This window comes from Lagenorhynchus albirostris, chromosome 8 (assembly GCF_949774975.1).
Source record: "Lagenorhynchus albirostris chromosome 8, mLagAlb1.1, whole genome shotgun sequence".
Lineage (NCBI taxonomy): Eukaryota > Metazoa > Chordata > Mammalia > Artiodactyla > Delphinidae > Lagenorhynchus > Lagenorhynchus albirostris.
The window spans coordinates 12145757-12166347 of NC_083102.1; the positions used below are offsets into that span (position 1 = coordinate 12145757).

The window sequence follows — 20591 nt, forward strand, 5'->3', positions numbered from 1 at the left end:
TAATGGCCGATGCACTGTAGGGCTCACACAGTGGTAGCCAACTTCTTGATTGCTGAAGTGGCCCTCTCCCCAGCATACTGACTTAAAAGTCATGGTACTGCCATAAAAACAGACACATAGACCAGTGGAACAGAACAGAAAGCCCAGAAATAAACCCACACATGTGCAGTCAATCAATCTTTGACAAGGGTGCCAAGAACACAAATGGCGAAAGGACAGTCTTCTGTTAACAGTGTTAGAAAAACGTGGATATGTAGAGAACAAACGTATGGACACCAAGGGGGGAAAGCAGCAGGGGGGGTGGGGGGGGATGAATCTAAGAAAAAAGAAAAACATGGATATCCACATGCAAAAGAATGAAACTGGACTCCTATCTTACACTGCTCACAAAAATTAATTCAAAATGAATTAAAGACTTAAATGGAAAACCTGAAGCCATAAAACTCCTAGAAGAAAACACAGGAAAAAGCTCCTTGACATTGGTCTTGGCAATGATTTTTTTGGATTTGACCCCAAAAGCACAAGCAACAAAAGCAAAAATAAACAAGTGGGATTACATCAAACTAAAAAGCTTCTCCACAGTTAAGGAAACAATCAACAAAATGAAAAGGCAACTTACAGAATGGGAGAAAATATTTGTAAATCAAATACCTGATGAGTTAATATCGGAAGTATATAAGCTTATACAACTCAATAGCAAAAAAAACAAAAAACAACCCACAAATATATTGATTTAAAAATGGACAAAGGAGGGGCTTCCCTGATGGCGCAGTGGTTGAGAGTCCGCCTGCCGATGCAGGGGACATGGGTTCATGCCCCGGTCCGGGAAGATCCCACATGCCGCAGAGCAGCTGGGCCCGTGAGCCATGGCCGCTGAGCCTGCGCGTCCGGAGCCTGCGCTCCGCAACGGGAGGGGCCCCAACAGTGAGAGGCCCGCGTACCGCAAAAAAAAAAAAAAAAAAAAAAAAAAAAAAAATGGACAAAGGACCTGAACAGACATATTTCCAAAGCAGGCATACAAATGGCCAACAGGTACATGAAAAGGTTCTCAGCAACACTAATCATCAAGGAAATGCAAATCAAAACCACAATCATAATCTGTTAGGACAGCTTTTATGAAAAAGATGAGAGATAACAAGTGTTGGCAAGGATGTGAAGAAAAGGGAACCCTTGTGCACTGCTGGGGGGAATATAAATTAGTATAGCCACTACAGAAAATACTGGGTTAGCAAAAACTTCGTTAGGGTTTTTCCATAAGATGTTATGAAAAAACCAGAACAAACTTTTTGGTCAAACCAATAGTATGGCATTCCCTCAAAAAATTAAAAATAGAACTACTGTATGATCCAGCAATTCTACTTCTGGGTATATATCCTGAAGGAAGCAAAATGAGCATCTTGAAGAGATATCTGTACTCCCATGTTCACCGCAGCATTTATTCACAATAGCCAAGATGTTGAAGTAATCTAAGTGTCTGTTCACAGATGAATGGATAAAGAACGTGTGGTGTCTATACATACAATGGAATATTATTCAGCTATGAGAAAGAAGGAAAACCTGCCATTTGCAACAAAATGGATAAACCTAGAAGGCATTATTCTGAGTGAAATAAGCCAGACAGAGAAAGACAAATTCTGTATGATCTCACTTATATGTGGAATCTGAAAAAAAAGTTGAACTCACAGAAACAGAGAGTAGAGTGGTGATTACTGGGTGTCAGGGGGTGGAGGAAATGAGGAGATACTGGTCAAAGGTGGCAAGCCTTCATTTATAAGATGAATACATTTCGGAGCCTAATGTACAACATGGTGATTGTCGTTAATAACACTGTATCGTATACTTAAAAGTTGCTAAGAGAGTAGATCTTAAACATTCTCACCACACAGTACACAAATGGCAACGAGGTGAAATGATGGATGCGTTACTTAACCTGATTCTCATAATCATTTCATGATATATATGTATATCAAATTATCACATTGTACACTTTACATATATACAATTTTATTTGTCAATTATATGCCATTAAGCTGGTGGAAAATAGTAAAAACTAAATAAATAAAGTCAAGGAGCCCATGACCCTGAACTTCTCTGGCAGATTCCTATGTCCATGTGGGCTGCCTGGACCATGAAACTTCAAGTGATCTTCTGTGAGAAGCAACAGAGATTACAGCAAGCTAGGTTCTCTCCCTTGGAACCTCACCTGAGATCCATTACAAGTAAGAACCTGTTTCCAGGAGACTGAAAGTTTTAACATATGGCTGGAAACTGGGAGATAAGATCAAAGTTGGGAAACCCAAGGAAAGATGGGGGGATTTATAAGAGAGAAGATCGAAAAGCCTGTCCATGAAAAAAAAGAGGTATAGAGAAAATTACCCAATCACTGAAGACAGGCGTGGGAGACTGTTTAAAAGGGATACGCAAGGCAAAAACAACTGCAAATACAACAATAATGAAAACAACAATAAATACACTAATTCAGGCAAAAGGCACTGTTTCTTCGAGGTATCATTCAGCGGAAATTTCATGGATGTTTGCAATCTGAAAGCCTTGGATTGGAAATCACCACTCTGTCACCTAAAAGCATGGACAGAAGTAATTTAAGCTCTCTGAGTCTTAGTTATGCAAAGTATAATATCTACCTCCCAACTGGGGTAAAATATTGCATGTAAAGTGACTGGCACACAGACAGACACACAGGACATGTTCCCTACGTAAGTTTCATCTCGTGCCCATGCCCATGCCATGGGGATGTCCAGTATCCTAAGTATGGCTGCACCTTCCTGGCAACACTGATTTCACCCAACATCCATACAGGCCCTTTACCTCCACTTGACTTTCCCAGTCTAGAGAACTGTTGATAACAATATCAGGAAAATCAGGCCAGACCTGTGAAGAGAAAAATGTTTAAAAGCAATGCACTAGATAATCTCTCTTATTTAGCATTTCCTAAGAAACTATAAACCATGTCCTAGAGGTGATAATTTGATTTTCTTGTAGGGTTGATCTAAAGAAAAGTGGGTCTCACAATGCACAAACATTCCTTTAAAATTCCTTAACAGTGGTGACAAATACTGATGGAGAAAATGACAACTTCTGACCTCAGAGTCCAAATAGAAAAGAAAAAAAAAATGTACAAACACAGTAACAGTGTGGGGATTAGTGGCTCACTGCTCAGAGCATACCTTTCCCCAAACAATGCTTCCATCATTCGGATCTTTGATGAAGACATCGTCCTCCACACCCCGCGTGAAAGGGGGATAGGGCTTTGTCTCGTTGCCAGAAATGGCTGGGTCCTGAAATCAAAGCACAGGTCAGGTGAGAAAACCAAAGCCAGGGTAGAAAAATGGAGAACTCTTCAAAAGCGGAGGCATCAGCTTCCACCTGAGCTGTAGAGTTTCTGTGAATCCAGGGAAATACACTTTTCTTACTGAACCTCAACTTCTCTATTCATAGCATGGAAGAAAACACAAGTATAAAGCTTTCTGCACCAAATCCCATTCACTCTTCCAAACAGACTCTGCCCATTCACACAGGGACTCACCAGAATGAGGATGACCCGCATCCCGTCGGCCTTCATTCGAGTAATCAGAGCTGGAAGCCCCTCAAACTCGGGGCTGAGGGTGAAGTCCAGCTGCCGCTCCATGTAGTCGATGTCCGCGTACTGCACGTCCTGGAGGAGGACAAAGGAAACTTGCAAAAGCCCAGGTTCTACGTGAGAACAACGCTCCACTAACCAATGGTGAATTTCAGTCGGCATCTTTTTGATTCTTTCAAATCCCACCTCTGTTATTTGTTAGGTATTAGGTTCTGGAAAATTCACCTAATTTTCAAATTTTGAGTCGTAAAATAGAAAAAAACTAAATTTGCAAAAAATAGGATGATAATGCCGAACTGGCAAGGCTGTGGAGATAAATGAAAGCAGCAGATGAAAGTGCTTTGTGAAGGGCCATTATAAGGAGCGACTGTGGCCACCACCCCATCCCCAGAGGCTGCCCCTGGTATCAGTGGCTCATGCTCAGAAAAAATAACATAATGTAAACTACCCGGTACTAATACAACGTGGATAGTAAGCCCATTAAAACAAAACAAACAAAAGCCACTGTAACTGCTTTGGAATCACTAATCCTGGGGGTTATCAGACACAGCTTTCTTATTAAGAATAAAATATTGCATGCTATACTTTCCGTTAGTAGGAACAATCATAAACAATAGAAAAATCAATAGAATAAAATTAAGTATGTAAATGGTTTATGGGACCAATTCTCTGTTTAGTGGACCCCTCTCATCTTCAAGTGAAGGTGGAGTTTGTTTCCATAATTATTTCCTCTGGAAACCAGTCCCAAGATCCCTACATTCAACCAGGAATCAGCTCAAAGCTGTGGGAACACTGGGCTGCAGTGCCAGCAAAGCGTTGGAACTGAGGTTGTAGCTACACACACAGTGGTCTGACTGAATTTGGGTCAATTTTTTTTTTTTTTTTTTCGGTACGCAGGCCTCTCACTGTTGTGGCCTCTCCCGTTGCGGAGCACAGGCTCCGGACGCGCAGGCTCAGCGGCCATGGCTCACGGGCCCAGCCGCTCCGCGGCATGTGGGATCTTCCCGGACCGGGGCACGAACCCGTGTCCCCTGCATCGGCAGGCGGACTCTCAACCACTGCGCCACCAGGGAAACCCGGTCAATTTCTTTTAATTAAGCAAAACTACTCTCTGGGCAACATTTTTACAGTAGCAAGAATGCTTTTGACTAGATGTTGTGAAGTCATGTGAAAGAAACGGAAGCATGATCTAGCAGAAAGAGCCCTCGGGCTGACCCAATGCCCTCTTCCTTTGGCAAATCACTGTGACTCTTCAAGCTGGGGACAATGACACCCCCCCCTTATATTACTACTGGGTAGGGGTGAGGCTGAGTGTGATACTGTATGAGAAAGTACTTTGTAATTTTATAGAACCTGATAAAAATCAGACAAACTAATCCAGATACAGAGACAAGGGTTAGCCATGCGGTCCCAGAGCCAGTACCCCACAGACTGACAACGTACATAGGGGATCTGGGCAGCCACCATCTCATCATACAAGCTACCAATCTCAGCGTCGTTCTTATATCCATAGCGACACAGCTGAAACCCCAAGGACCAATAAGGAACCATCACTGGCCGACCAATCAACTAGAAAATAAACAGAAAATTTAGTCCTTAAGAAGAAGAATCTGGGTTAAAGTTGTACACAAAGTAATAAGAATATTTTTCCAGTGTCCCCAGTTAGATAATCAACAAATTCAAATCCAGAGAGAAACTAAGAGGATGCAGAGCCACTGAGATAACGTGGAGGAAGCTTCCTGCCAGACTTGACCTCTCTCCCCAGGAGTTTTGGAAAACCTGATTTTGCTCTCATTCCTAGTGGCAGACCAGCTTACTGGTTAAGAACACGAAATTCAGAAGCATCATACCAAAATGTCTGGGTAACCATATGGGATCCAGTCTCTGCTGGCTATGTGACTCTGGGCAAAAGTGAAACAGCCTCTTCTATATCTGTTTCTTCACTTGTAAATTGAGGATAATAATATATTTGTTTCATAGTGTTTTTGTGAAGACTGAATGAGTTAACGTATGTAAAGTGCTCTGACATGCAACAAGTAATATATCAGTGACATATAGTAAGTTTTATGTCTGTGTTTGTTGCTGCTGCCAAAGCAACAGTTGGGACCACTATGACCACAACCCTCATCACCACAATCACCACCCTCACTGCCACCACCATCATCACTGCCATCATCACCACCATCAACACCATCACCACTATTACCACTCTCACTGCCACCACCACCATTACTACCATCGCCATCATCACCACCACCACAACCCTCACCACCACAATCACCACCCTCACTACCACCACTGCCACCACCCTCACCACCACCACCACTACCTCCATCCACTACTACCACTGTCACTGCCACCACCCTCACTGCCACCACCATCATCACCACCACCACCACCATCACCATCATCACCACTATTACCACTTTCACTGCCAACTACCACCAGTGGCACCACTACTTTTGATACTTCTGCTAGTCTGCAATGCTCTGAGAGGCTACGAATATAATGGTTATCGGGATGTATTTATTGTTCCTTATTCTATAGCCTACCTGTCTCCCAGAAAGACCAACAATTCTAGTTATCATCTAAGAACTACAGAATGTGCTGTATAAATACTTGGTAACCAGCTGAATTCCCTCCCACCTCAGTGTACTGCTGAGTGACCAGCTCTGGAGTTGGCCCCAAGAAGACATAGAAGTCCAGAATGCCTCCTGTGGTGCGGTATGTCAAGGCAGGCAAGGGCTGGAATGTCACATCTGGAAATGTAGGAAAATACCAATCAGTATGGAAACCTTCAAGTGAGAAATTACCCCTGAAATTCATACATTCTCCCTCTTCCTATGCCTCCTTATTATAGAGTACTGAGAGAAGGTATTTTGTACTATACCTACACAGAATTTAAAAAGTTAAGTGAAGGTCTGCAGGGTAATCTGTGCCTGGATTTTCTTCCCTTTCATGCACTTATTACCTTATTATATGTTTTGTCTTTCTGTTCTTTTAAAATTGTTATTATCATTTTTATTTCAGAATAGTTTAAAACTTACAAGAAGTTGCAAAAATAGTACTAAGAGTTCTCTTGGACAATTCACCCAGCTTCCCCCAATGATAACTTCTTACATAACCATTGTACATTGTCAAAACCAGGAAACTGATGTTGATATAATACTATTAACTCAGGTAGAGGCCATATTCAGATTTCACCAGTTTTCACAAGCATGCTTTCTAACCCCACTTCCAGATTTTCCACCCCCTTTCCAATATACCACGCAAATTTTCTTTACACCCTCGTACCCCCAGAGTGAGTGCTCTGACCCCCAGCTTCATCACTAATTCAAATTATATTAGTGGCTCCCACTGGCTGACCTCCAGGATACTTGGGACTTGCTTGGTTTTGCTACCCCTTCTTACGTTGTTTATGCCAAATAAGAGTTAATTCTTATTACTACACGTTACTGAATTGAAATAAACAGAACTGCTAAAGAGAATGAAGAAAAAAAATAAAAAGCACTCTCCACAAGATAATAATTTTGACTTCGGGGCCACATGATCAAACACATTCTAAAGTTCCTCAAGGATGACTGATTCACAAAAATAAGGGGAGATGCCAGCATCATCTTACCCATGGCGTTGCTGTTCAGCAGCAGGGCCCCGTGGGCATTGCCATCCTCCTCCAGTGCCATGTAGTAGGGGTGGACACCATAGGAATTCTTCTTGTACTGGGAGAGTCATGGGGAAAAGTGGCAGGAGGTTAGAAAACAAAGGGGGAAAACAGACAGAGATTGAGAAAGAAACTCAACAAATTGATTGATAAGGTGTGTCTAGTCTTCTCTGTGAACTAAACACATAAGAAACAAAGAAACCTGAGAATTGGCCCACTTGCCTAAAAGCAGAATGTGACCATCCAGGTTGAGTGTTGGAAAGATGAAACATGAAGCATACACAGTGTGGGTGGACAGAGGCAAAGACACAGATCCCAAATGCTCTGCCCTTACCCCCGGGGGCTGGTCTCGGGAAAACATTCCCCACGTGTTCCAGTTCAAGTCTCTTCGAAAGGCTGTGTGCTCAGTTTCCCCAAAGCCATAGAGGTACTGGGAGGGGAGGCGCGTGGAGATGCGGATGAACATGTCGTTGAAGGTGAAGCCAAGGAGCTGAGAGTCCCAACTGCAACACAAAATGGTACGTTTGCAAAAGAAATGGGCTGTTCTAATAGCTTCAAGCAACTGACTTCTCAGGGAAATTGAACTCTTGATTTCCTCCTCCCACCCAGAACCTCCCTGTTGACCTCCCACACAAAACATAAAGTCTATACGATTAAAACAATCAGAGACTCCCTTGCTATACAAGCCCAGGAGCCAGTTCTTTCTTCTATTTTCCTCTATCACTACCTCCTTCTAGTGGTCCCTCCAGAATGCCAAATCCAATCAGTCTCACCATCTCAGCTGCCAACACTTCACAGCAGGCCTAGTTTCCACCCTTGCCCCACTATAGTCCATTTTCTACACAGCATCCAGAATGATTACTTTTTAAGCATCTCACGTCATGTCAACCCGTTTGCAATTCTTCAGTGATTCTCATTGAAACATCTTGTGACGTCTTCAAGGCCATTCCTGATCTGAAGCCACCTGGACCCCAGCCTCATCTCCCCCCACTCACCTCCTTACTTACGATACTACTGCCACCACATCGGAGTTTTTTCCCCTTAATAAGGCAAGTTTGCTCCTGTTTCTTGGTCTGTGCACTGACTACTCAATTTGCCTGAAGTGTTCTCACTCCTCCCCCATCTCCATGGGGGAGGCTGCTTCTGCTCATCCAGGTCCTACTTCAAATGTCACCTCCTTGGAGAGACCACCTCTGACCACAGTATCAAAGCAGTAACCTCCCCATAATTATCAATTACCCTGTTCTTTTCCCTGCATAGCAGTTGTCACTATCTAAACCGCTACATATTTTAACTTAAATTATTTTTGTTATTTCCTTAGTATTTTTTGTCATAAAAAGAAAGACCTCATCTTCTATAACCACGTACTATGGAGAAGACACCCCATAAACATTTGTTGAATGAATCCCTAGGTACATGCAGCTGCCTCAGGAATTATTCCCAGGGCACTAAAGATTTCTCGTAAGAACAGAAGGAAATAACTTGTTCATGAATCTGGAAATGGACAGTGTGTTGCTTTGAGCATGATATCCCCAAGGACAATGGACCTGGCAATGATACAGGTAATCATCAATTCCAAGTCAGACTAAGAGCCATTTACATTACAGTGCCTGTACTCTTCCGGCGAATTTCAATCCCAAAAGGATTCTTCTTAATGAGGACATCATAGAGTCGACTCTCAGAGGTGCTGGATGGAACCCTGGGTATGTTGAGAGGGACTGGAACTTCATACCGGTTGTTGTTGGGATCATAAATCTAGGACCAGAGGAAACAGATTTGAGGCAAGTATAGTTGTCCTGAAACCTATACTCTTAGCAGAAACTTGATGTCTTTGACAAAGAGTCTGAACACTACATTTGTCTTCTTTAAGCTCATGATACTGGAAATTTAATTAACAAATCAAAGAACAACGTCACATTTACTATTTTGATCTGAGTCTGTCATATCTCATTTTATTTTTTTAAAGAAGATGTTGGGGGTAGGAGTTTATCAATTAATTTATTTTATTTTTGCTGTATTGGGTCTTCGTTTCTGTGTGAGGGCTTTCTCTAGTTGTGGCAAGCGGGGGCTACTCTTCATCGCGGTGCGCGGGCCTCTCACTATCGCAGCCTCTCTTGTTGCAGAGCACAGGCTCCAGATGCGCAGGCTCAGTAGTTGTGGCTCACGGGCCCAGTTGCCCCGTGGCATGTGGGAGCCTCCCAGATCAGGGCTCGCACCCATGTCCCCTGCATTAGCAGGCAGACTCTCAACCACTGTGCCACTAGGGAAGCCCCTGTCATATCTCATTTTTAAAGCCTGTATTACATAAACACATTCCTTTGATATTGGTTCTACCTTGGGAAATCAGTCTGGAATTTATGAATATATTCTTTATTACTTTGTGTGTGGGTGTGTGACTGTATGTGAATACCTGAAAACATTTCTGAACTGAAAAAAATCCCCCCCAAAAAACATGATGGAATATTACTCAGCCATAAAAAGAAACGAAATTTAGCTATTTGTAATGAGGTGGATGGACCTAGAGTCTGTCATACAGAGTGAAGTAAGTCAGAAAGAGAGAGACAAATACCATATGCTAACACACATATATGGAATTTAAGAAAAAAAAATGTCATGAAGAACCTAGGGGTAAGACAGGAATAAAGACACAGACCTACTAGAGAATGGACTTGAGGATATGGGGAGGGGGAAGGGTAAACTGTGACAAAGTGAGAGAGTGGCATGGACATATATACACTACCAAACGTAAAATAGATAGCTAGTGGGAGGCAGCCGCATAGCACAGGGCGATCAGCTCGGTGCTTTGTGACCACCTAGAGGGGTGGGATAGGGAGGGTGGGAGGGAGGGAGATGCAAGAGGGAAGAGATATGGGAACATATGTATATGTATAACTGATTCACTTTGTTATAAAGCAGAAACTAACACACCATTGTAAAGCAATTACACTCCAATAAAGATGTAAAAAAAAAACAACAAAAAATCAAAAAAAAACCCCATGAACTCTACTTGATTAAAATAATCATAGATGTCCTTGTTAAAAATGGGGTCTACACTGATTCACTGAGTACCTACTATATTCTTACCTGATATTGTACTAGACACAAGGATCACTAAACTGAGTAAGACACAGTTATTGCTTTCAAGAAGTCCACATACTAATGGAAAGTGAAAGAGAGGTGCCCACACTACCTGAGAGATACATGTTAATGTAGAGCTATACAGAAGTATTGTGAGGTTACAGGAAAGGAAATGCCTAACAATGTTTCTGGAAGACTGAGACAGTTTCATGAGGGAAAAGGCTGAGTCTTAAAAAGATTTTCAGTCATTAAACAAGCACAGAATGAAAATCAAGTGCTTCCTGGCAGAGATATAAATGCAAAGGCACAGAGAATTAAAAGAAAGAGGCAAATATTTTGGAGAGGCTGCTATATAATCAGGAGGTAGAATAGGAAAGAATTAAACCTGGAAACTTGATCAAGTTCCTTTATTTCAAACCCATTAGGCGCTTACCACTTGCCAGTGTTACAGTGAGGATAGAAAGATAAAAGAGTATCATCCCTACATTAGAAGATGTGGAAGAGCTCACTGTCCAGGTTGATATCAGATTGTCAAGAACATTTCAAGCAATGCCACACTGGCCTGAGTCTTTCGTTTATTCTCTCAATAAACTTTTGAGAACTTACTATCTCCTAAGCTTTGTGTTACATTTCAGGAACACAGAGATGAAGGGACAAATTCCTGTCCTTGAGAAACTTACAATTCAACAGCGAAAAAGATATCAAAAACAGCCCATCGCTTGTCCTGAGATGTAATTAAATCATGGGAGAGAAAGAGATCAGTACACTCTTGTAGGTATTTCATATATCCCAAATTCAGTGTTCAGAACTGAACTCATCATTTTATTTTGCCTAAGCTCAAACCTTTTCAGTTTTCCCATCGCAGTTAATGTCACCACCATCCATATAAAGACATAAGCTAGAAACATGGTAATCGTCTTGATGCTTCTCTCTCCCTCATAGACTACTTGTTATTAATCACCAGATCCCATAATGCTACTTCTCACTCTCTCAAAGATGTCCACTTCTCCATCTCCTTTCTGTACCTCATTTAAGCTCAGTCCCTCATCTGGATTTCCTAACTGGTAGCCTCCTAACTTGTCTCTCCTTTTTCACTCTTGACCTCCCAACCACTTTCCTTATAGTAGACACAGCAATCATTTCAAAGTGCAATTTAGAACAGGTGTCACTGTTCCATCAATGGTCTCCAATTACTCTTAGGATAATGATCTAGTATATTGTAGCATGGCTAACTTAGAAGAGCAGACTGATTTCAGGGTTCTGTAACCTTGACTAGCAAAGAATAATGGAAATGAAAAGTGCCAAGTAGGTACTTGACACGTATACTGTAAACACATACCTTAAACTGCAGCATGTTATCCTTATGGTAGGTCACATTCAGACGGAGGGAGTTCACGGGTACGGAGGGCAAAGAGGAGGCATACGAAGATTTTAAGGAGAGGACAGCTGTGGCCCCATGTAAGTCATACTGAACATCACTGACAGAGTATAGATCATTGACAAAATAGCAAAAAGGGACTCCAGGAGAACCGGATACCTGAAAAGTAAAGCCAAATCCAGCTCAGCATGAGTTGTAAGATTATCAGATATAAAGGGGCTAGAAAAGGCAATTTGCAGGGAGATAAAGATAAAACCAGTCATTTTCTTATATACTCTTTGGTAGTGACATCAGTTTTCATTCCTCGTCTCCATGTAAAATATTTGTAAAAAAAAGTCCCACTCCCATCCTTACCTATTCTTCACATCCAGATAAAAACTCAGGTTACTTTGGAAGTCTGTCCTTTCTATGGATTTTAAGTAGTGATATAGGCGCTGGTGCTATGCTTGTGAAATTGTAGATTAAGTGTAGAGGATTTTACAAAATTACAATGAGGTACTACCTCACACTGTTAGGAATGGCCATCATTAAAAAGTCTACAAATAACAAATGCTGGAGAGGGTATGAAGAAAAGGGAACCCTCCTACACTGCTGGTGGGAATGTAAATTGGTGTGGCCACTGTGGAAAACAGTATAGAGGTTCCTCAAAAAACTAAAAATAGAGTTGATATATGATCCAGCAATCCCACTCCTGGGCATATACCCAGACAAAATTACAATTCAAAAAGATACATGAACCCCTATGTTCATAGCTGCACTATTCACAATAGCCAGGACATAGAAACAGCATAAATGTCCATCAAGAGATGAATGGATAAAGAAGATGTGGTACATATATACAATGGAATACTACGCAGCCATAAAAAAGACTGAAATAATGCCATTTGCAGCAACATGGATGGACCCACGGATTATCGTACTGAGTGAAGTAAGTCAGACAGAGAAAGACAAATACCATATGATATCACTTATATGTGGAATCTAAACCATGACACAAACGAACCTATCTATAAAACAGAAACAGACTCACAGACATAAAGAACAGACTTGAGGTTGCCAAGGGGGAGGGGGGTGGGGGAGGGATGGATTGTGAGTTTGGGCCTAGCAGATGCAAGCTGTTATGTAGAAGATGGATAAACAACAAGCTCCTACTCTATAGCACAGGGAACTATATTCAATATCCTGGGATTTTAATGTACATTAACACCGTCACTATGGTTACCTCCCAGACACAGCCGCGGGCAGAACAGTTTTCTGCAGAAGCACCATTCTCATCAGGATAACAGTCTATTTTTTCTGCATCCCTTATCTTCACATCCCACTCCACCGTGTATATTCCTCCCAGGACAAGATCAATTTCTGTGATAAGGGCCACCTGTAAGAATGGGAAAGTATCAAGCAAATGTACCCTCAGGACAAAGACCTTGTAAGGTCTGAAACTTCTTTTAGGAAAGAAAATAGAAATCAGACCAGACTCTCAACAATCTAAGCAACATAGCACTGGAGCTTACACAGAGAGAGAGAGGGCAGAGATCTAACCAGTAACCACAGGGGAAATGGCACAATTCTATCAGCATTTGTACATAACATTTTGAAAAGAATCAGGTCAACTACAACCTTCTGTAATCACCCCTTTCTTTCCTCCCCCGACTCCTCTTCTGTTCCTTATTTTGTCAGGAAGGCTCTCTTCTGCAGCCCCCTTGTAGCACAGCACACACAAGCACGTGGTGTCACCCCATACTGAGCTCATCATTTTGTCCTCCATTCCCCAAACAGCATTCCCCATTGGTCTGGAGTAGGGGCAAGAACACAGAAATAAGAATCATGTGCGGCCTGGGTTCTCCCCTCCATTCCACTGTGGAAACTTAGACAAACTATTTCAATTCCTCGGGTCTCAGTTTCACCAACTGCAAAATTGGTGAGTTGGCAAAATCATTACACTTCCTCCCATTTCTAACATCCCAACCTCTTCATTTCCCCAAGCCCAGAGCCTCAAGACTTGAAATTTTCTTTGAGTCCCATTCCCTAATTCAAACATTTAATATTTTCCTATGTGTTTTTCTTACGGTCATCTCCTCTTTAATTAGTAATTTCCATAGTGAAAGTTCTCATTTGTCTAGAGGCATAAAATCTCATGCTAAGGATTATCATCCTTCTTCCAGTCCCTCCCCAGTCTACATTCATCTTGCTCTTCCCTGTACCTCAAACCCCACCCCAGAACAACGCTCTCACAACGGCACATATTGATTCAAGGATCAATATGAGACCCTTTGAGAATCAGATCAGATCCTTCTTATTTTGGCACCTAAAACCCTCCAAAATCTGACCACAAGTTAATCTGTCCAAACTGAGCCCCTTCCAAAAGTGGATCCTACCCATTCTAGTTATTCGGTACTCACAGACTAACAGAAGGCTATTCTTACTCCCGAGACTGGCTTATTCTGATACTTCCACCTTGACTGCTTTATCTAAGCAAACGCCCTTTCTAGGAAAATGGTGCTTATCTGGGGAACTTACTGCTAGCTGCCTGCCCTCTGTAAAACTCCCTTCTTACTATTTCAGTTTAGAGCACTAAAGTTCTCGATTAAGAACTATTTTTTTGAAGCCATGTAACACAGCTGTGGCCATTAACAGGTAAGTGCAAGTCCATTGGCCAAGTATTTCTTTCTTGATTTAAGGGCCTGCCCCTCCCTTCCCTTCACCTTCACCTGTTCCTTTTCCTTCCAGCTTCTTCTTCTTTGTTTATTTTTATTTGTTCTCTAACAAGGCTAGAGTGACTGGAATTAAGCCACCATTTCTAATCACAAGAGAAGAAAAGACCTCAACCCTGACAAGCTTGAGCCACTGAACCAATGCCAGCAACTGACTACTTCCTAAACTTCCAGTCCCATAAGGGAAAAAAATCCCAATTTGTTTAAAATACCATTTTGCTGAGTCTCCTGTCACTTGCAGCTGAACAAATCTCTACCAGATGTACCATCTTTCAAGGTCCAGCTCTAGCCCTGATGTCTCCAAAGCTTTGCTCAATGACTCTGTTAAGCTTTGAACATGAAATTGGGCAGAATATACACTAACATTTCCTACAGGGTTGGGTTGCCTGTCCCCTTCCCAATAGTTTCATATGTTTCTCCACCACCTAAATTCAAACAATAAAAGAGTTCCTTTGGTTGTATATTTATTAATATATTTATCAAACATTTAATTAGTTTATTTTTATATGTGCATCTTTCAAATGGCTTGCACTTTGCTGCACACACAACTAGCCATATAATACTTTATTTCTAACTTTATAATGTATGCACCCACAATGTATGTTGTCAAGACAAAATGTCAAATGCAACCAATATATCATTATAGTAGAAGATTAAATTTACTTATTTTCTCCAAATTTGGACAGTCCCTCACAAACCACGCTGACCCAGCAGCTCCCAATTCCAGATCATTTGGAGCACCTGTAGCAGGGGGTGTTGGGGGAAAGGATTCCTCATAACACTAAGATTTCAGAGGAGCTGGTTACAGCCTATCCAGGAACTTCAGGCCTCATTAAAAGTGAGGAAAATTATTTTATTATTATCACCTAACCAAGTGAGTAGCCATTAGCTAAGCTTATCCAATTCTTTGACTTAAAATATTTCCTAAAAATGTATGTGTTGGAGTGAGAATCTATATAGCTCAATACAGTAAGAGAAAAAAAAAAAAAAGCACCTCGAAATTTTAATGAATGGGAATCCCACCTCCCACCTCAACCCTTCTAGCATCAATCAATCAGCAGCTTTCAGACCCGGTTCTCCTCCAATCCTGTTCCCGACACTCCTGACTTCGCTATTCTTCTGTTCGAGTCAGAGAGGACAGAAGACTGAGGGACAGATAAGGGAATAAAGATGAAAGGACCAGTTTACCTCCTCCCATGTCTCAGCAGCTCCTTTGTTAATCCCAGCTCTGGCCCACTCTTTATTTTTTTCTGTCCTAACCCTCTGACTCCCCACCCCAGTCTTCAGAGTGTGCTCTGGTCCTTCAGAAACCCATGCAGGGCTTCCCTGGTGGCGCAGTGGTTGAGAGTCCGCCTGCTAATGCAGGGGACACGGGTTCGTGCCCCGGTCCAGGAAGATCCCACATGCCGCGGAGCGGCTAGGCCCGTGAGCCATGGCCGCTGAGCCTGCGCGTCCGGAGCCTGTGCTCTGCAACGGGAGAGGCCGCAACAGTGAGAGGCCCGTGTACCGCAAAAAAAAAAAAAAAGAAACCCATGCAACCTTGGCAAGAAGGAACATCATAAGCGATGAAGAATTCTTTACAAACTATCTCAACAAAATGGGGTTTTACCTGGAGGTTAGAATCATAAGTGACATTAGGAGAAACTTGAATTTCGACACCATTGTGTTTCACTGTAACATTGGTAGGTTCCTGGGTCCCAAGGATTTTAATCTCTTTAAATGCTAAATTATTGGGGTCTGTGTAGGTTGATTGCAAAATCTTCACATCCAAGCGGTTCTGCAAAACAGTTAAGTACAAAGATCTGCCTTAAATACACACATTCTCAAATCACTCCAATACTTCATCCTAGACCGGATACTCAAAACCGCTCCAAATGGCTCTTAGCTGTCTCTACTAATGTGTGCTCAAGTACAAACTTATTTTTCCCCTGAGGGGGGCGGAAAAAGGAGAGAGAGAGAAACACACATACAGAGAGAGAAATTTTTTAAAACTTCATTTAAAAAGACTGCTTTGATTTATCCATATCATTGCCTCTTTTTACTAACATGAATGATTCAATTATTAGGTGTTAAGTCATAAACTGAAATGTGGTCACCTATTGTCATAAATGAAGCTACAAATAAACTTACACGCATACACAAACACATATGAGCTAACGGTCAGACAAAAGCCCACACTTAAGATTCATAAAAATATACTACTCACTTGGGTGACGAAGAACTCACATAAGAGGTAAACTTTATTGGCCACAGTATCTGAAAGTGAGATTAAAACAAGTCAGACTCTGGCCTGCCCACTGCAGAAGGACAGATTTCATCCTGGCACTCCTTGAAGCTACGTGTTGAGAATGACAAGATTAGAGAGAGAGTGTCCAAGGCCAAGACACTGTTTTCACTTTTCCTTCCTACCTTAACCTTGAAAAGGTTCCCTTCCAAGTGCTTCCAAGGCATATGCCTCAAGCGAAGCTATTTCCTAAGCTTGAGCCACAAGAATCTTTAATGTATTGGAGACAGATTAAGAAGCGTGGCTAGATTCGGGTGCACTAGAAAGGTGTCTTCTCACTGCCTGACTAGCACAGGTAGGTTTTACACATCATCCACGTTTGTTCATAAGTACTTGGAGGGAAGATGTGTGCACTGAATGGCAGAAACAGTCTAGAAAACATTTCTTTCAGGTGCCCTTTGATAATACAATGAGAGCCTATATATGCAGCTGGCCAGCGGGAGAATTCTAAGAGGTAGAGATGTGTTTTCCTTCCACCTGTGGTCCAACTACCACTATTCCTGAACAGCACAACCGAAATCAAAATTCTCCTCTCGAGTGATTAATGTTACTGGGCCTGGTGAGATTTCTCCCACCGCTGAATGACCAGCAGGAGTAACTCGAAGATGCAGGTTTGGAAACGGCAACATTGTGCTCACCTTTCGTTTCCCCATCATCCCAGAAAAGTTCGCCTTTTGCTTCTTTGTTGTCATCCAGGGCAATGATAAGACCAAGAGGGTTCCTTCGACTGTGAGAAACAAGATTTATGTGAGAGGCAAAGACTTGGGACTCAAAGAATTTTGCTAAATGAGCTGTGGAGGATTCTATCAGATTTCAAATGGGACAGGCCACTAGCAGCAGATGGCTCTGCTTTTCTTCAGGTACAAAGGCAAAAGCAACAGGGGCATCACTTTCTAGAATGGGTAATGTCACAGGCGACAGCACCACTCCAAACATTAGCAATAAACATCTATGAAGGAGGCAAGAATTTAATCACCAGAATCACTGCAATAGCTACAATAAAGCCTGCTGATGCTATTATTATTTTGAATACAGACTATTAGAAGAGAAAGAAATCCGAGACAATAATTGGTTCAGCCTAATCATTTTACAGCTGATACATGCAGGAGAAGTATTAACTGCAGTCAGGGGGATATATTTGTTCCCTGCCTAAGAACCATGTTGACTCAGAAAGCAAGAAAATACAATAAGGTCCATCTATATAATGGCAATTTTCCTAATTTGATTATTTATTATTAGTTCATTTCGAGAGAGAAAAAGAGAACATTCTAATTATCTGCTTTATAACTCAGAATATAAAACACAAAACACTACTCAAAAGATGCTGAAATAGATGCACACAGAGAAAGAGGGAGAAAGAAGGAGCAACTGCATTTAAATCTCCCCTTATTCCGCCCCTCCTCTAGACCACCTCCCGATTTCCTACTCCTGTTGCATCCCTCACACTCCCTATTATATTCTTTCATAGGTCAGCCTTCCACTGTGCCCTGTGCCAGCCAGGTTCCAGGGTCAACAAAATCACCTGCTTTCACTTAACACGCATGTACTGAGTAGCTTTCATTGCTAGGAAGTCTAAGAGATACAAAAACAAATAGACCAGAACGACATTGATGACCTTAAATATGGTAAGAAAGATTAAACATATTCACCAAATAGTCCAAACAGAAAGTAAAGAGTGGCACAAAAGTTAAAATCCTTACAGGAGTCCACAGTGACACTTGGAGCAGTAGGTGGCCTAGATATTCTGGAGGACACTGCATACTCTTAAGGACTCACCCACTACAATACTACTTGGCCCTAGATAAATTAAACACATGGTCCCTGAAGGGTGCTAACGTGAAACCCAAGTTGACAGCAGTCCTGGCTTGCAACCAAAGAGCAGGCTAATCCTCTCTGGGGGAGTGAGACCTATTTGGATCCTTGAGATCACATCACCACATTTGGAAAACCAAAAAATTACTAAATGCACGAGGTAACAAGCCAACATGAAAGAAAGTTGGCAAAAACAACTAACAATAGATTTAGATTCCACTAAGGATTTTAGATAATAGAATTTTCAGTTACAAAGTATAGAATAACTATGACTGACATACTTAACAATATTAAGGGAAAAAAATGTATTAAAAAATGACCAGAAAGTTGGAAGTGGCAGCACACCCTCTGCTGGAATTGTTGGGGAAGATTTCTCGCAGATGAAATCAGAGTGTAATTTGGAAGATGATTAAGAATGTATCAGGCAAAGAATGCTGAACAGGGTAATAAGTGCTGAAGCCCAGATGCAGGGGAATAGATGAGTATGTTTGGAGAATAACAAGATTTTTGGCATGGCTGTTCTATAGGTGTGTGGTAAGGTGTCAGGAGACACAGGTTAACTTGAAACCAGATTATGATTGGCCTTGAACAACCTACTAATGATAGAATTTAGACTTTAACCTGGGAAGCAACAAATTGAGATCTTCACTTTGGAAAGACAATTTTGGTATCAGTGTGCAGAACAGCATGAAGCTGAATAGTTAGAGAAAAGGAACCCAGGTGGTATTTAGATATATAAGTATTTTCCATCAGTATCACAAAAGTTTAAACTTGAAAAACTATGGCAGTAAGGAAGGTTCAAAAGAAAAAGACTTCTAACCTCCACAAAACTACATCTATTAAAAGCAAATTAGCTGATACATTTAGAGACAAGATGTGAATGTGTGCCTCTTTAGTACAGACGGAGTCTATAATTTGAGCATCAAAGAATCATCAAGGAGAATGAGTGACATGAAGGAGATTTGAAGTGCACAGGAAGTAATTTTTGAACCCCGTTTTGCATCACAAGAAAGAAATGGCTCAGTGGGAAGAAAGAAACAGGAAATTGAGATTATAGGGGAGTGGAAAGTGGACCCCACTCCCTAGAAATGAGAATGAGGAGTCGAGTGCATAGCATGGTAGAATGATGGTCTGATAAAGGCAGGTGGAGTGATCAACAGACCCCGTTTGCCCGGAATTGAGATGTTTCCCAAAACATGAGACTTTCAGGGCTAAAACTGACATATTCCTAGGAAAGCTAGCAAGGTTCACCACCCTCGGGTGGGGGGTTAAGTCAGGGGGTTAAGGAAGGACAGGATTAAGGTCTTTCAAAATCCATTTGGATGCAGTCTAAATCACAGCTTCCCCAGAAGAGGCCCACAGAAATCCAGGGAACAGAGTTTGATGACCACACACACACACACACACACGCACACGCACACACACACACACACACGTGCCCTTCCTCCCCACATTCCACGTAATGCTTCAGCATCTTCTACGTGGGCAACAGATGGGAACAGAAACAACTAGGTTTGTCAGCCTCCCCCTTAAAAGAAACTCCCAGCCATGCTATACCTGGCCACAGTGGTTGTGGCTGGCTGCTGTGTGGGGAAGATGTAGCCTCCTCGAAGGTGAAGTCCAATTTTGTCTCCAGGAAGTTCCATCTCCACTTCTTGCTTCCTCCATTTCACTCGGCCCCCCTGACGCAGGTAGACAAATCAAACACAGTGGCATGAGCACATCACCGCTACCTCTTAACCACACGCGGAGTTATCTCCAGCTCTTTCCTTCTCCCACCTAGTTGAATTGCTATCTAGTCAGGCATCAAGCAAGAAAAGGAAAAGAATTTAAGAACAATGGGTTTTGTGATCAGCTGGGTGCTTGGGGAACATATATCACGCTGAGGCTATTTGACATACATTATACAAACTGATAGTTTTCTGAACAAGAATCTCACTTATAACCAGGCTCAAATTGTCCATCGGCCCCAATATTTGCCCATGAGACATTCTACTTCCATCTTTATCTTGCTGCTGAATAAAGTATATGAAAGTATCTTTTTCAGATTTCATCATGACTGATGTCGA

At 41.9% G+C, this 20591-nt stretch overlaps 1 protein-coding gene across 1 annotated transcript in view; it reads right to left on the bottom strand.

The window, feature by feature from the left end:
- Positions 1 to 20591, bottom strand: part of LOC132524507 (maltase-glucoamylase-like) — a 78101-nt gene that overhangs the window by 22118 nt on the left and 35392 nt on the right. Inside the window, exons 20-33 of the mRNA XM_060156509.1 lie at positions 20080 to 20204; positions 17349 to 17437; positions 16633 to 16682; positions 16036 to 16203; positions 12938 to 13090; positions 11677 to 11874; positions 8860 to 9014; positions 7594 to 7762; positions 7221 to 7317; positions 6245 to 6357; positions 5042 to 5167; positions 3545 to 3673; positions 3186 to 3296; positions 2827 to 2889 (exon numbers count right to left, since the gene is read on the bottom strand). Of these exons, the coding sequence (XP_060012492.1) occupies positions 2827 to 2889; positions 3186 to 3296; positions 3545 to 3673; positions 5042 to 5167; positions 6245 to 6357; positions 7221 to 7317; positions 7594 to 7762; positions 8860 to 9014; positions 11677 to 11874; positions 12938 to 13090; positions 16036 to 16203; positions 16633 to 16682; positions 17349 to 17437; positions 20080 to 20204 (1746 nt within the window). The remainder of the gene's footprint in view (positions 1 to 2826; positions 2890 to 3185; positions 3297 to 3544; positions 3674 to 5041; positions 5168 to 6244; positions 6358 to 7220; positions 7318 to 7593; positions 7763 to 8859; positions 9015 to 11676; positions 11875 to 12937; positions 13091 to 16035; positions 16204 to 16632; positions 16683 to 17348; positions 17438 to 20079; positions 20205 to 20591) is intronic.